The sequence below is a fragment of the Serinus canaria genome, chromosome 1A (assembly GCF_022539315.1).
Source record: "Serinus canaria isolate serCan28SL12 chromosome 1A, serCan2020, whole genome shotgun sequence".
NCBI classification, from domain to species: Eukaryota; Metazoa; Chordata; class Aves; order Passeriformes; family Fringillidae; genus Serinus; species Serinus canaria.
This window is the reverse complement of record NC_066314.1, coordinates 356,366-373,723: the sequence shown is the minus strand read 5'-3', so window position 1 is coordinate 373,723 and position 17,358 is coordinate 356,366. Positions and strand designations below refer to the sequence as shown.

Here is a 17,358-nt window from a genome sequence, read left to right as displayed (position 1 = left end):
ATCAGTAGGGTGTTCAGAGACATTCCAGAAACAGTCAGTGGAGCTCCTCCAGGAAAGCACTAAAATCCCAGGGAAGAGTATGAAATCCACACTCTGAGCCCTTCCCAGAGCAGGGTCACATGGAGCTCTGGGATTCCTGCCCCAAAGCCTCCTGCCCTGCTCCCAGGTGGATCTCAGGCCATGGAACTGCCCTAGGAAAGCCCAAAGGAGCTGAACACAGACTGGGAGCAGAGTTCAGGAAGCTGCTCCACACCAGGATGGACTAAAGGCAACTGGAGCAGCGAGTTTCCCGGGAATAGTGAAGATGTTCCCAACCCACCTGCTGGAGAGTGAGCTCATTGGGGAAAGAACTTTCAATGTCCTCATCCTCGCTGGAGGAGTGCAGGTGGTGGGTGCTCACCTGGGAAAGCACAAACCAGTCAGGGAACCAGGGAAAGCTGGAAAAGCTCCAATGTTTCAGCTCCACCAAAGCCCAAACTCCTGCCCAGGCAGGAGTTGCCCCAGAGAATCCCAGGGACCAACTCAGCACCATGGATCAGCTCTACTGAAGGACTGTTATGAGACATGTTTATGGAAATGCCTTCTACTCTGCCTTGAAGTGTTCTTCAGCAAAAGAAGGAAAATGAGAGAAACCAGAAATATCCCTTTCTTCTGTTAGGGGGAGCCCAGCAGGCACTGGAGTGACCAACTCACCAAATCCACCGTGTTTCTCCGGTTTGTCTCCGTCAGCGTCTCCTCCACGAAACTCTCCCACCTGCCCCTGCAGTCCTCAGGCAACTCTGGAATGAGAGGGACACAGAAACCTTGGGAGTTCTGAGCCAGCTGAACTCCCTGGGGACTCACAGCTTCTCTCACCCTGCTGGGAACAACCCCGAGCAGGGCTCCAGCTGTGCTTGGGTCTTCCCTTTTCTCCCCTCCCATCCCTCCCAGCCCAGCACAACTGGGAGCACAAAGGGGAGCAGAACTTGAGGGCTGAGGCAAAGAAATGGAGAAATAATAAAAGGAGAAAAGAGCAGAAGAGTGTGCCCCCTCCCAGCCCGGCAGAGGCTGAGCAGTGGGGATGGAAAATGTGGAAAGCTTCCTTCCTCCCACCCAAACCCATGGGACAAAACCAATTATCCAAGTGGATCCAGTGAGGGCAGGATGGACACAGCCTGGCAATGGGAATATCCCTGATGAGCACATCTGGCACCTCTGGGGACACTTAACCTCGTGACTCTTTCCTCAGAAAGTCATGGAATCATGGAATGGGTTGGGTGGGAAGGGACTTCAGAGCCCCTCCAGTGCCACCCCCGCCATGGCAGGGACACCTCCCACTGTCCAATCTTAACCTCACTGCACGAAAACCAGGAGCAACCAAGTGGGGTCTCAGCATACTTTAAATGATGGGATATTGTGGGATTTCCCAGGGAACACTTTCCAATGGGAAAGGATCTTGAGCAAATACCTGCAGTGAGCCCTCCCAGGAGCTCCCAAGGGTTATTTTTCCCTAGAGAGCAGTAAAAAGTGAAGGAGGAAGAGGAGAAGGAGAAGGAGAAGGAGAAGGAGAAGGAGAAGGAGAAGGAGAAGGAGAAGGAGAAGGAGAAGGAGAAGGAGAAGGAAGATGAGAAGGCGAAGGAGAAGGCGAGAAGGAGAAGGCAGGATCCTTCAGGATGCTGCTGTCGGGTATTGCGGCTTGCTTGCGGTTCGATGATTACTGTTCTCGTCTTATTCCTCTGAGAGGACAAGGCTGCATAGAGGAGCAGGCCAGTACCTTGTGATTAGTCACTGATCTGGGCCTGCATGGGCCCCTTCTCCATGTTGTGCACCACGGCGTTGGCGATGCGGGTCAGGTGCCCCATGTTCCCTCTCCTCCTGCCGCCCTCTGCCCTGGAACAGAGAGCAGCCGCTACCCACGGAGCCGGGACACCCACGGAACCGGGATATCCACGGAACTGGGATACCCACGGAACTGGGATATCCACGGAACTGGGATACCAACAGAACCAGGATATCCACGGAACTGGGATACCCATGGAACTGGGATACCCACAGAACCAGGATATCCATGGAACTGGGATACCCACGGAACTGGGATACCCACAGAACCAGGATATCCATGGAACTGGGATACCCACGGAACTGGGATACCCATGGAACCAGGATATCCATGGAACTGGGATATCCACAGAACTGGGATATCCATGGAACTGGGATACCCACGGAACTGGGATACCCACGGAACTGGGATACCCACGGAACTGGGATATCCACAGAACCTGGATATCCACGGAACTGGGATACCCATGGAACTGGGATACCCACGGAACTGGGATACCCACGGAACTGGGATATCCACAGAACCAGGATATCCATGGAACTGGGATACCCACAGAACCAGGATACCCACGGAACTGGGATACCCACGGAACCAGGATATCCATGGAACTGGGATATCCACAGAACTGGGATACCCACGGAACCGGGACACCCGCAGAACTGGGATACCAAAGGAGCCAAGACACCCATGGAGCCAGGAAAATCATGGAGCCAGGACAGAGCCCTGGGAATAGCCCCAGCATTCCTGCCCCAGTGCCCACAGAATTCCAGCCCCAGTGGCCACAGCATTCCTGCCCTAATGGTCATAAAATTCCAGCCCCAGTGGCCACAGCATTCCTGCCCTAATGGTCATAAAATTCCAGCCCCAGTGGCCACAGCATTCCTGCCCTAATGGTCACAGAATTTCAGCCCCACACAGGGATCAGCCCTGCCCTGGCAGGACGGGGTGAGCTCGCCCCCAGGACAGGGACCTTCCCTCATTTTGCCCTGTTTTGGGATCCCTCCTCCCACTCAGGTAACATGGGAGGGGCTCCAAACAAGGAGGTAAACATGGAAAAGATGCAGAAATAAATCTGATTTTAATTCCAGGGAAGAAAACTCCTGAAGTTAAGGATCTACAGCACACCTACTGGCAGAGCTCCAGGGTGGGACTGGGATTGCAGCAGTGACTCCCCCAGAACAGGAGATATTCCCATCCAAACATGGGATTCCCCCTGGGATAAAACCAATTCCCAACACAGAGCCCAAGCAGCCCTGAGCCCCTGCTCTGGCTCCTCACTGCTTCCCTTCCTGCAGAGTGAAGCCGTGCTCCAAACCAGCCCAGGGAACAGTTTGGGTGGGAAGGGACCTCAGAGCCCCACAGTGCCACCCCTGCCATGACAGGGACACCTCCCAGTGTCCCAGGGTGCCACAAGCCCCAGTGTCCAGCCTGGCCCTGGGCACTGCCAGGGATCCAGGGGCAGTCCATCTGCCCACTGAGAGCAGCCAAGGACTTTCCTGGAAACTCCACCTTCCCAAAGCCCCAGCTGAGATTCTTCTGCTTGAATCCCTATTTTTTTCCTTCCATACAGATATTCAGATTCTTTCCAGTGTGGTGGTGACTGGAACTCTGGCAGGAAATAGGGATTAGCTCTGGCTCTTTTCTGGTTTAATCAGGAAAACTCCCAAGCAGCACCCAGGGATATTTTTGGTCCTACAGAACTGGGCAAGGAAATGCCCAGCAAAATTCCTTATGTGAACAAGGGGCTGTAAAAAGAACCAAAACCCCAAAAACCCAAACCACTCCAACAAAAAAAATGTAATCTAGATCTCTATCCACTAATTATGGCCTGAACAATTCCAGTGGGACTCCAAAGCCCTTGGAAGCCACCAGGAGCTCAAAATAGAGAGGGAGGACCAAACACTGAGCTGGACACGGAAACTGAAGCCTCTGGAATACTTCCACTTTAATGTTTCAGTTCTTTTAGAATATTTAGTTCTTATCAGCCCAATCAGCACAAAATCCAAGGGGTTTATAAAGCTGTAATAGGAATTCCAGGCCCCAAATGCTTGGCCAGCCCAACTTCCAACAGTTTTCTACTCCAGGAAGAATAAAACTGTATATTTAAAACAAACAAACAAACAAATTTAAAAAGTGATTATTCCATGGGATTCCCTGAGAAAGCAGGAAAGCAGAAGACTGAGGTGTTTGGGGTGGGGTTTTGGAAACATCCATAAAGCCCATCGTGCCTTCAAATCCTGTCCAAAATTTGGGAATTTGGCTTGTCAGCATGCAAACCACCCCAGTTCCAAATCCCAACCAAAATCCAAGTCTGTTTGGACACCATTAAGATGGAAATTCTCCAAGAATATTCCAAAGTCATTGTGCAGCCCCAGGCCAGCAATTCCTTACTGGATTTTGTCATTGGCTTCCCAGGCGTCCAATATCCTCTGCACCAGGCAGCACTTCTGGAACAGCTGTGGGGGAAAGGGAGGATATTCAGGGTTTTCCAAAGACCTGTGGATCCTCCTGCTCCTCCCCTGGCTGCTCCCCAGCAGCTCCAACCTCAGCCCTTCCCCGGCCCAAGAGCCCAGCTCCTTCCTGGTTACTCCCCAGGGGATCCCAGCAGAGCAGCAGCACCTGGAGCATCCCCAGGCTGCTCCTGAGCCTCCCAGCAGCAGGAATTAAAGCACTGCTGGCATTCTCCAGCCACCACACTGAGGCCTGGCCACTAACAGCTGGAATGGTCTTGGACAGTTTTTTCTTCAAAATTTGTAGCAATTTTTACTTTAAAAAATGGAATTTTAATAATAAATAGGGATAATTTTAACACATATCAAGGGAATTCACAGGGTCATTAAATGAGGGGAGTTTTAATGGGATGCTACAAATAAAGGCACAGAAGCAACCACAGCTCCAGGAGCACCACTAGAAATTATAGCAAGTAATAATAAAGTCCACTAAAAATAATAATAGAACCCACTAAAATGATAATAAATAATAATAAAACACACTAAAAATAGATAGTAATAAAGCCCACAAAAATTTGATAATAAATAACAAAAACAATTTTTAAAGGCAATAAATCATAACAAAACCCACTAAAAATTACATATAAAAATAAATAATAATAAAAGACCTACATTTTTAGACATTATAGACAAGTGCCTGCCCTGGAACAGCCCATCCCAGAGATCCCTGCTGACCCCAGCCCATCCCAGAGATCCCTGGTGACCCCAGCCCATCCCAGAGATCCCTGCTGACCCCAGCCCATCTCAGAGATCCCTGCTGACCCCAGCCCATCCCAGAGATCCCCTGGTGACCCCAGCCCATCTCAGAGATCCCTGCTGACCCCAGCCCCACCGCAGAGACCCCCGATGACCCCGCCCATCCCAGAGATCCCTGCTGACCCAGCCCATCCCAGAGAATCCCTGGTGACCCCAGCCCATCCCAGAGATCCCCTGCTGACCCCACCCATCTCAGATCCCTGCTGACCCCAGCCCACCCCAGAGATCCCTTATGACCCCCAGCCCATCCCAGAGATCCTGCTGACCCAGCCCATCCCAGAATCCCCTGGTGACCCCAGCCCATCCCAGAGATCCTGCTGACCCCAGACCCATCCAGAGATCCCTCGTGACCCAGCCCATCCCAGAGATCCCTGCTGACCCAGGCCATCCCAGGGACCCTGGCTGACCCCAGCCCATCCCAGAGTCCCTGCTGACCCCAGCCCCATCCCAGAGATCCCTGCTGACCCCAGCCCATCCCAGAGATCCCTGCTGACCCCAGACCCATCCCAGAGATCCCTGCTGACCCCAGCCCATCCCAGAGATCCCTGCTGACCCCAGCCCATCCAGAGATCCCTGATGACCCCAGCCCATCCCAGAGATCCCTGATGACCCCAGCCCCATCCCAGAGATCCCTGCTGACCCCAGCCCATTCCAGAGTATCGCCTGTGACCCCAGCCCATCCAGAGATCCCTGATGACCCCAGCCATCCCAAGATCCCTGGCTGACCCCACCCATCCCAGAGATCCCCCTGATGACCCCAGCCCATCCCAGAGATCCCTGGTGACCCACCCATCCCAGAGATCCCTGGTGACCCCAGCCCATCCCAGAGATCCCTGATGACCCCAGCCATCCCAGAGATCCCTGCTGACCCCAGCCCGCATCCGCAGAGATCCCTGATGACCCCCCAGCCCCATCCCCGAGATCCCTGCTGACCCCAGGCCCATGCCCAGAGATCCCGGCTGACCCCAGCGCCATCCCCAGAGATCCCTGGTGACCCCAGCCCATCCCAGAGATCCCTGCATGACCCCCAGCCCATCTCAGAGATCCCTGCTTGACCCAGCCCCCCCCCAGGGAACCCTGCTGACCCCAGCCCCTCCCAGAGATCCGCTGATGAACCCCAGCCCATCCCAGAGATCCCTGCCTGACCCCCGCCATCCCAGAGATCCCTGATGACCGACCCCAGCGCCCATCCCAGAGATCCCTGCTTGACCCCAGCCCCATCCCAGGGACCCTGGTTGACCCCAGCCCATCCCAAGAAGATCCCTGCTGACCCAGCCCCACCCGAGAGATCCCCTGCTGACCCCAGCCCCAGCCCAGAGATTCCCTGATGACCCCAGCCCCATCCCAGAGATCCCTGCTGACCCCCAGCCCATCTCAAGAGATCCCTGCTGGACCCCAGCCCCATCCCGAGATCCCTGCTGACCCCAGCCCCATCCCCGGAGATCCCTGCTGACACCTAACGCCCAATCCCAGAGATCGCCTGCTGACCCCCAGCCACCACCCCATGGACCTGCGGACCCCAGCCCATCCCAAGATCCGCTGATGACACCCAGCCCATCCCAGAGATTCCCTGCTTGACCCCACCGCACCCCAGAGATCTGTGCTGACCCCGACCCATCCTCGAGATCCCTGCTGACCCCCGCCACCACCCCAGCGATCCCTGCTGACCCCAGACCCATCCTAGAGATCCTCTGGCTGACGCCAGACCGTACCCATCCAAGATCCCCTGCTGACCCCAGCCCATCCCAGAGATCCCTGCTGACTCCCCCAGCCCCATCCCAGAGATCCTGCTGACCCAGCCCATCCCAGACCCTGCTGACCCCAGCCCATCCCAGAGATCCCTGCTGACCCCAGCCCATCCCAGAGATCCCTGCTGACCCCAGCCCATCCCAGAGATCCTGTGACCCCAGCCCATCCCAGAGATCCCTGTGACCCCAGCCCATCCCAGAGATCCCTGCGTGACCCAGCCCATCCCAGAGATCCCTGCTGACCCCAGCCCCATCCCAGAGATCCCTGCTGACCCCAGCCCATCCCAGAGATCCCTGGTGACCCAGACCCATCCCAGAGATCCCCTGGTGACCCCAGCCCATCCCAGAAATCCCAGCTGACCCCAGCCCATCCCAGAGATCCCAGCTGACCCCAGCCCATCCCAGAGATCCCTGCTGACCCCAGCCCATCCCAGAGATCCCTGCTGACCCCAGCCCATCCCAGAGATCCCTGGTGACCCCAGCCCATCCCAGAGATCCCTGCTGGACCCCACCCATCCCAGGGACCCTGGTGACCCCAGCCCTCCAGATCCCTTGACCCACCTCCAAGATCCTGGCACAGACCCATCCCGATCCCTGCTGACCCCAGCCCATCCCGGACTGTGACCAGCCCCTGCAGGATCCCTGCTGACCCCAGCCCATCCCAGAGATCCCTGCTGACCCCAGCCCATCCCAGAGATCCCTGCTGACCCCAGCCCCACTGCAGAGACCCCCGGTGACCCAGACCCATCCCAGAGATCCCTGGTGACCCCAGCCCCACTGCAGAGATCCCTGGTGGCCCCAGCCCCAGCCCAGCTCTCACGTGGGTGACCATGATGTTCTCGGTGGCTCTGGCAGGGGGCTGTGTGGGCTCTGCAGGCTCCGTGGGCTCAGGGGCCGCGCTCCCGCTCGGAGCCTCCTCTTTGCTGCCCGGCTCCCCTGGGCTGGGCTTCCCCTCGTGCACCGAGTGGGACAGGATGGCTGCTATGGACAGCTCCACTTGGAAATGCAAAAAGTTATTCCACGTGTATTTAAAAAATAAATCCTGGAGGAGAAATAAAAGATGGAAGAGTTTACTCAGGATAAATTTTCCTGGTTTTAATGATATCAGGGATCTTTAAGAATCTTCCCAATTCAACCCATCCCAGGATTCTGGGAGTCTGGGATATTAAATTGTTGCCCAAGTTGTTGTTTGATCGAGCAATTCACTCAAACAGTTTTCCTGCAACATGCCAGCACCCAGAGCAGGCTGAGCTCTGCATTCCCAGGGCGCTCAGTCTGCTGGGAAATCAGTGAATATTCCAAATAAATGGAGCACTTAGGAATCCTCTCACACAGCACCCACAGCACTGACACACTGAATTAAACAACTTAACTCTGCTGGTGCTCAATGAAGCCTAGGAAAAACAGGAACTAAACCACTGCTAAGGGTGGAATTAATTCTCTTAAGGCTGCCCAGGTTCTGGAAGGCTTTTTCCAGCCTCAGGAATCCTCATCATTCCAGGAGCTCACACACAGAGCACAGACTGTTTCACACCTTCTCCATTGAACTGACATGGACTTGGAAGTGTGAGGCTCAGTCCAAAACCCCAAACAGTCGGATCGGATCACAAAAGGGAAATATCAGGACTTTGGCCCCCCGGCACAAGCCCTGCACAGAAGGGATCCCAGGTCCCGGCCCTGCCCCCGGTGGCCCCGGGCACTCACAAGTAACAAGTCCATGGTGCCGAGCCTGCAGAGCTCGTGGTTGATGCTGGGCGTGTTGGCGTGCAGCAGCGCTGCGATCAGCCGCGAGCCGTGCAGCCGCGCGTTCCCCAGCGGCTCCTCCAGCACCCCCAGCGTGGTCAGGATCGCCGGTTTCTGCCGAGCAGGGAGGGCAGTCAGGGCAGGACAGCACTCCCACAGCGCACCAGGCTTCCACAGGGCCTTGGCCGTAAATCCAGCCATGGGAATTCCACCTCAGCAGGGGGAAGAGCTTCCCATGGAGGTGGCACCGCCCCGGAACCACTGCCCGGGGAGGGCCTGAGTCCCTCACTCTGCAGACACCCCAATCCCAGCTGGGTGTCCCTGTGTCACCTGCTCCAGGTGACCCTACCCTGCATGGAGTAGCAGTGGATGAACCCTAACAACCCCAGCTGTTCTGAAATTCTCAGATTTAAGAGAACCCACCCATTTCAGAAATGTTCCCAGAAGGGAAACCTAAACCACCTTCCCAAGAGGATGGTTCTGGGGCCACTGGGAAATTTAACTTCCAAATCAGAAGATTAAAATCCAGCTATCCACTGAAAGTTTCTTCCTCTCCATCCCTTCCCATCTCCACCCAATCCCCCAGTCCCAAAGATTTCCCTGAACACAACTCTCAGACTCCTGCTGCTCATCCCTGCATGCCCCAGTTACAGGATTTGGTGTGGATTTCCCCTCCCTGGCCACGTGTCCATGCTGGAGCTGTCTGGAGTCCCGGGAACGCTGGCAGTACCTTGGGTGGGCACAGCAGCAGCTGGTGGAAGTCCTTGAGCCGGGGCTCGATGCCGCGTAAGATGCTGCTGTTGACAGTGTAAGACCTCTCGAATCCCTGAGTGTACGAGTCCATCAGGCCTTCCACTCTGAGGGAACACCAGGATTCATTCTCCATTCCCTCTTCCCATTCTGAACAACCAAGTGATACCAGGGTCCTCAAAGCCCCTCCCAACCCAGTCCATCCTGGGATTCTGGGACTTTATGATATTAAACCAGTGCCCAAACTGGTGTTTAACCAGCAATTCCACTAAAACTATTTTCCTTCTACACTTCCTGCATTCCATCTTCCTTCTCCTGGGGCCCAGAACTGCCCCCAGTATCCAGAGGTGGAGATTTTGTTAAAGAGCCTCCAGTCACACTGGCCACGTCAGTGGTTTTCTCTTCAAAAATGAGGATGAAAAATAATAGCATTCAGCTCTTGAACGCATTCCCATACCTGCATGGTATTGATTCCATTATATTGATTATTTCTATTATTTATTATACTGTGTTAGTTAATATTGGTGTAATTTTCTAGGTGCTGCTCACACAACCAAACCTATGCCGAGCTCAGGACGAGCTGACCAGAAATAACCTCCCAGCAGAGCTGGCAAACCACATTCTCAAAGTGCTTCCTGGGGTTCCAAACCCCCAAACACTTGCAAACAAAATGGCTCAGCAAGAGTTACCTAACTAATGTTTGTTCCTCCCACTGTGCCAGGCTGCTCCCAGCCCCAGTGTCCAGCCTGGCCTTGGGCACTGCCAGGGATCCAGGGGCAGCCCCAGCTGCTCTGGGCACCCTATGCCAGGGCCAGCCCACCCTCCCAGGCAGGAATTCCCTCCCTGTATCCCATCTAAGACTCGCTTCTTCCAGCCTGAAGCTATTCCCTGTGTCTAGGCAGTGCCTTTCCCTTTGTGCCCCCAGCCCAGCCTGGAGCCCCCAGTGATTCCGTAACCCCCGGTGATCCCAATGATCCCAGAGACCCCGGTGATCCCAGTGATCCTGGTGATCCTGGTGATCCCAATGATCCCGACAATCCCGGTGATCCCGGCAGTCCCGGCTCACCCGGAGCGCCGCGTTTCCAGCAGCGTCAGGAGCACCTGGGTTCCGTTGACGATGCAGGTCTCGCTCTGCTCCCCGTCGAACATGTTCCTGAGGAGCTGCTCCACGCACTCCTGCCTGGGGACACAGGGCTCACTCACTGGCGGCTGCGGCCGCTGCACCCGCCCGGCCTTGCCTGGGCAGCCACTCAAGGCACAGGGACGATCCCACTCTTCCCACTGCTCTGTGCCCGACCAAGGAATGAGGGGTGGCAGGAACAGGAGGCTGAGGCCAGCTCACACAATCACACAATCGCTGGGTTGGCAGAGACCTTCAATGTCACAGAGTCCAGCCCAGCCCCAATCCCTCAGCCAGAGCCTGGCACCAAGTGACCAGGCTGGTCAAACACACCCAGGGATGGGGACGGCACCCCCTCCCCGGGCAGCCATTCCAGAACTTTATTCCCTTGCTGGAAAAGCTTTTTCCTTCTCTCCAACCTGGATTTCCCTTGGCACAGCTTGAGGCTGAGTGCTCTGGTTGTGTCAGTTGTTGCTCCAGTTCCTGCAGCTCCTGTTCCCCACCACATCCCAGCTCTGTCCTTCAGGGACAGCTCCCCAAAATCCAGCCCTCAGGAAGTCCCTTCCCCTTCCCTGCCTTCCCCAGTCCCACATCCAGCCAAACCCAGCATCCCTGGAATTCACAGTCAATCCTGACTATCTTCTAACGCTCCAAAAAGTCTCTTTTCCATGGGTATAAATAAAATATGAGACAAAAATGTAAAAACAGCTAATTCTTGAGGGAGGATCATTTGAATAAGGAGCATCTAAATGCCGTCTGTCAGCAGAGCAGGGGAGGCAGAGGCAGGAAAAGGAGGCAATTTTCTGTAAGGAACCAAATTCCCTTTATTGTACCCAGCCAGCAGCTCCTGAACCTGGATTTGGGGCTCGTTCCCTGATCCCACCTCCTTCATGCTGATCATTCATTCCTGACTCAGGGATGATAAAAGTTACCAAAACCCAAAAGATCACTGTAATGCTGGGAAAATTGGCCAGGAAGGGTAATGAGCTTTGTGACCTTCAGGAGAAAGGGAAGAGGAGCAAAAGAACACCTTTGCCCAAAATGCTCCTTTATTTTGAGCAGGAATTCTGGACCTTTGGGCTCCCTGACTCCCTCTCCTGCCTCTGGACAGAGCCCCAACCCCCAGACTGCTGAAGAGGCCATTCAGAGCTGCTCCAGCTCCAAAGGAACATCCCTGCTCTGTCAGCTCCCTGCAGAGCGATCCAGGAGCCACTCCCAGTGCACCCAGCATGCCCAGTGCCCCCAGTACTCACGATTCCAGTGCTGTGAGAAGTGGATCTGGCTCCGGGACATCCTGGAGCTGAGTGCTCTGGTCTCTGCTCAGCCTGATGATGTCACACAGGGTCTGGGAAGCGTTGGATTGCCTCTGGAAACAGGACAGGAGCAGCATCAGCGCCAGGGCCAAGCCTGGCCAGGCTGGGAATGCTCCGGCTGGGATCAACCCACTCCTGCTCCCCCTGGAGCTACTCAGGGCTGGACACTCCTGGAGCTGCAGCATCAAGAGGCTTTGCACTTAAAGGAGATTGGCCCAAACGTGACCATTCAGGAGCTCAGGGGTGAGGATTCCTTTTTCTCTCCTCAATCCTGCTAATCTGCACATCTGCAACACGAACATCCCATCCCTCCTCCCACTGCTCAGCTTTCCTGCTTGAGAATATCCTTCACCATTTAATTCCTGGGATTTTAAAGGTTTTCCAGAGGTGTTTGAGGAATTCATCCTCTGGTTCTGGCCATCAGGCAAAGCGTCTCTGGAGCTGCAGTACCTCAGCACTGCTCCAACACAAATCCATGGAGATGTTCCCAGTTCTACCCTCAGAGAGGCAAGTTTGCCTGGGATGAGCTGAGGGAACTGGGCTCAGAGAACTGCATTTTCTGGACTTTACAACTGAATTCCTACTTGGGGCTAGAAAGATTTGAAAATGGCATGAAGTGGCCGATTTTAAAGGATCTTCCAGGAACAACAGGTTCCTCCCTAATTCCAAGGGAAATCCCCACTTTCTGTAGGATTGAGATGAACTGAGGCAGCAGAACCAAGAAACTGGGAGTAAAATAAGTCAAAAGCACATGAAACCACTCCAAACCCCCTCATCTGGGGCTGAGCAAAAGACGGGACATTCCAAGGCCATCCACAGGTCACTGGGACAAGGCAAACAGAAATCTCCTGGACCCTGCAGGACCCAGCCCCCCAAATCCCCAGCCCTGGTGCCACTCACATCCTCATCCTGGCTCGAATGGATCAGCTCCACGAGTCTCTGGATAATCCTGGCTTCATTCAGCCACTGCAGGGAAAAGAGCAGCAGAGAAAATCCTCAATGGCTGTCTGAGAACTCAGAAGAAGAGGGGCTCTGCAGGAAGGGAAGCCCTTCCTTCCCTCTCCAATCCCATCCCTGAGGCAGGGACAGGGATGGATTCCGATTTGCATCAGCATGGATGGGGTTGGATTTGGATTTGCATCCTGCCATGGAACTAACACGCAGGCCCCTCTGGAAAACAGGGAATGCTCCAGGGACAAACAGCCTCATCTGAGCAATGGTGGCAGAACCCCACTGTGTCCTCCCAGCAGCTCTTCCTGCTGCTCACACCCAGCAATTCTGCCTCCTACCAGATGTTGGAACAGCTGTCACTGCACTTTCACCTTGCTCCACAACTTCCTGTTCTCCATGCTAACCATTCCCTATCCCCCTTTCTGGCCCAGGCAAACTGGGAAGGTCCTCTCCAAAGGCTCCCTGTCACTCCTCCCTCCCAGCTCCATGTGCAGGCTCAGCCCCTCATCTCCATCCATTTCCATTCACATCCCACTCCTGCTCCAGGAAAACTGCTGCATGTGAACATCCCCCAGACTCATCCCAACAATGCCCAAACTCAACTGTCTGGGAAATGAGCAAACTTCCATTACAAGAAAAAAACATTTCCAGGAATGGGTCTGGAGCCCCTCTGCTCCTGTGCCAGGCTGGGAGAGCTGGGGGTGCTCACCTGGAGAGGAGAAGGATCCAGGGAGAGCTCAGAGCCCCTGGCAGGGCCTGAAGGGGCTCCAGGAGAGCTGCAGAGGGACTGGGGACAAGGCCTGCAGGGACAGCACCCAGGGAATGGCTCCCACTGCCAGAGGGCAGGCATGGATGGGATCTGGGCAATGAGGAATTCCTGGCTGGGCTGGAACTGCCAGAGCAGCTGGGGCTGCCCCTGCATCCCTGGAGTGCCCAAGGCCAGGCTGGACACTGGGGCTGGAGCAGCCTGGGACAGTGGGAGGTGTCCCTGCCATGGCAGAGGTGGCACTGGGGGGGCTTTAGGCTCCTCTCTAACCCAAACCATTCCAGGACTCCTTGACTCTAGGATGCCTTGAACATGGTAAGGAATTACACTAATTACAGTCCCAATCAATGTCTGAATTTCTGAACACTGGGAAAACACAGTTTCCCTTTCTCCAAGCTCTCCAGCTGGACTAGAGAGGTTGTTCCATGGAAAAACGAGTGGGAACCCCTTTGCTGCCCTGGAGCCACAACAGGGCTGAAGGACCCCAAGGAACGACCCCAGCCCTGGGAACAGGAGCTGCCTGAGGGGTGGATCTGCTCCTGGGATAAAACACCCACAGACCCCATCTGTCCCAAGCCAGGGACAGGGCTGGGAGGGGAAGGCGCTCACGTTGAGCACGTCCTGGCGCAGCGCCGTGGGCTCCACGCAGCTGATGAGGCGCAGCAGCAGGTCCATCATGGCAGAGGTGTCGATGTGCTTTAGCACCAGGCTCAGGAACTTGTCCTTTTTCCTCAAAAATGAGATCACCTGTGGAAACAGCAGCCTGCATCAGCTGCCAGCGGGACACACAGCTCCCTCACAATTCCCCCACAAATCCCCCACAATTCCCCCACAACTCCCTCATAGCTGCCTCACAAATCCCCCACAGCTCACAGCTCCCTCACAGATCCCCCTCGACTCTCTCACAAGTCCCTCACAGCTCCCAGAGCTTCTCCTTTGTGTCTCAACCTCTGACCTTGGGCTGGGAACTCTCCAGGGAACAAGGGAATAATTCTTATTCCAAGGCAACACCAAATCAGATCTTTTCAGTCAATTTTTCTCCCCTCTGTGCCACAGCAAGACCCAATGCCATGGAAATAAATGAAGCTGGACGATTTTCCTCTCAAGCTCCCTACCAGGCAGCAATTACAACCCCAGTATTTACTGGGATGTGAGTATTCCTGAATCCCTATTCAGTCCATGCCTCAGCACCCCTTCCACAAGGATGAGCCTGAGGCCTTGTTTATGGTTAGGGATGACTCTGATGATCCCCAAAATGCCTTGGCACAAAAAGTGAAGCTTTAGCTGTGCCATGGGGATATCCCGGCCGTGGCAGATCCCAACCCAAAACTCTGGGAAGAGTCTGTCCACACCAGCATGTCCCTGCACTGAGGAATCCCGAGAACTTTCCAGAGACCCCATTTCACCTCCAACCTTAAACCCAACTCCAGGAATACCACGAGCTCACAGCAAGGACACAACACGGGCAGTGCAGGGAATCCCCTGGATGGGGACAGAGCCCATTCCCACCTGTTCTGTTTTCCGTGCAATGAGGTTCCCGATGGTCTTGCTGAAGAAGCTGGCGAGGAGGGGGTTCAGGGGGGGCTCGTGGTCCAGGAAGTCGTAGAGGATGTTGAGCAGGGTCTCGTCCCCGCCCAGTTTGTCGTTGATCTGCGGCACGTCTGAGGTCAGCAGCTCGCAGGCCGTGTTGGGATACCTGCAGTGACACACCCGGAGCACCACAGGTGAGATGGGAACTGGAGATCTGCCCCCGCAAAGGCCCCGGGAAGTGAAGGAATTCCTGCCTAGGAGGGTGGGCAGGTCCTGGCACAGGTGCCCAGAGCAGCTGTGGCTGCCCCTGGATCCCTGGAAGTGCCAAGGCCAGGCTGGACACTGGGGCTGGGAGCACCTGGGACAGTGGGAGGTGTCCCTGCCATGGCAGGGGTGGCACTGCAGGGGCTCTGAGCCCCTTCCCACCCAACCTATCCGATGACTGATTCCCTCTGGTGAGGACACTTTTCCCACAATGGGTTATTAGTGATTTGTGACCACACCAAGCTTCTACACGAGGATCTTTCCTAATCTCTGCATTCCCTACAAGCCACTAGGACAAGCCACTTCCAGGCCAGCTGGGAGCTCTGACCCTATTCCTGCACCATTCCCTTCCCCAGCAGCCTCCTCCTGTTCCTGCAGTTCCAGCCCTGGAGGTTGCAAAAGCCCCTCAGGCCCTACTGCTGCTGTTCCAGGCTTGGTGCTGCCCAAGGAGCTGAGGATGTCACTGTCACCAACACAGAGAGACCTTCCAGACCTTCCATCCCTTACACCCCCAAAGGGACACCACGATTCTTTTCCACTTTTCTGGCTCATTCTATGCAAAAAACAAACAATTCCTAAAGATCTGTGTGTGGAGCCCCCCTGGGATACACATCCCATGGACAGGGGAGAAATGGGAGCTCTCCCTGTCCCAGCAGGTTCTGCTCCTGCAGCTCCCACAGCCCCAGGTCTGATCCAACCCCTCACCATTCCTGTTCTGGCACCACATCCCAGCCCTGGAGGTTTCCAGGCTGCAGGGAACTCACCTCACCCGAACTCCCCCTCCGACCCCTGGAAGCTGAGCTTCCCTCCCCCCTGGGCTCAGCAGCTCATTGGCAGATCCAAGATTCACACTCTCCTTTCCTGCTCCAGCCTCCTTTCAGGTATTTAATTCCACAAGTTCTGCTTGGATGGGGATTTACTGGGGACTCTGAACTTTATGAACCTCCATCCCAGTGTTCCAGGGATAAAGTCCTTGGATGATCCCCTCTCCACGCATCCCCAGCCCCAGATCCTTCCAAAGCTATCAAGTTTCTCCCTGTTCCACTTCACCGACTTTTATAACCTTTTCTGAAGAGCCAAAGTGGGATTCCATCTGGATTTACACAGAGTCCATTCTTCCTGCTCAGCCTTTATTTATCCCAAAAGCTTCCCTGGTTTCTAATGAGCTCAAACCCTCCTTCCCCTCTCCAGGCTGTGGAAAGGCTTCTGGGCCTGCTCTGCCTGGGAGTCCCCAGTGCTGCTAAGAAAATGCCCCATGAACATCAGCCCTCCGTGCTCCAGCAGGAATTTACCTCTTGAAACCTCTGTCCTTGTCCCCCTTTCCCTCATTCTTTGCCTGTTTGGTAACAATCAGGGAATCTTGGCATGGCTGGGTGGGAAGGGACCTCAAGCCCCTCCAGTGCCACCTCTGCCATGGCAGGGACACCTCCCACTGTCCCAGCCTGCTCCAGCCCCACTGTCCAGCCTGGCCTTGGGCACTGCCAGGGATCCAGGAGCAGCCCCAGCTGCTCTGGCAGTTCCAGCCCAGCCAGGAATTCCTCATTGCCCAGATCCCATCCATGCCCGCCCTCTGGCACTGGGAGCCATTCCCTGTGTGCTGTCCCTGCAGGCCTTGTCCCCAGGCCCTCTGCAGCTCTCCTGGAGCTCCTTTAGGCCCTAGAATGTGCTGGAAGCTCTCCCTGGAGCCTTCCCTTCTCCAGGGGAGCATTCCCAGCTCTCCCAGCCTCTCCAGAGCAGAGGGGCTCCAGCCCTGGGAGCAGCTCGTCTGGACTTGCTCCAGGTCCTTCAGCTGCTGGCCCCAGGGCTGACTCAGCTCTGCAGGTGGGGCCCAAATTCATCCTTCAGAGCAGGATCCTTGCACAGCAGCCACAGGATATTCCAAGTGATTACCCCACGTACTCCTGGGCATTCGCTCACCTGGGAACAGCCACCTCACACCACTATTAACTCTTACCCAAAACCACACCTGAACGTGGCACTTCTGTGGCTTTCCACCAACCCCAGCCCTGATCCATCCCCACCAGGAAAAACCTGCCCAGTTTCAGTTATTTATAGTCAGAGCAACCTTTTATTTTTATATAAACTTCA

General features: G+C 55.3%; 1 protein-coding gene across 1 annotated transcript in view; it reads right to left on the bottom strand.

The window, feature by feature from the left end:
• The window catches only part of PPP6R2 (protein phosphatase 6 regulatory subunit 2), a 58,429-nt gene that overhangs the window by 12,039 nt on the left and 29,032 nt on the right, over window positions 1-17,358 (bottom strand). The window contains 12 exon segments of the mRNA XM_050969809.1: window positions 320-400; window positions 694-779; window positions 1,754-1,869; window positions 4,211-4,275; window positions 7,654-7,875; window positions 8,538-8,690; window positions 9,307-9,433; window positions 10,393-10,506; window positions 11,700-11,812; window positions 12,660-12,725; window positions 14,086-14,223; window positions 14,986-15,172. Of these exon segments, the coding sequence (XP_050825766.1) occupies window positions 320-400; window positions 694-779; window positions 1,754-1,869; window positions 4,211-4,275; window positions 7,654-7,875; window positions 8,538-8,690; window positions 9,307-9,433; window positions 10,393-10,506; window positions 11,700-11,812; window positions 12,660-12,725; window positions 14,086-14,223; window positions 14,986-15,172 (1,468 nt within the window).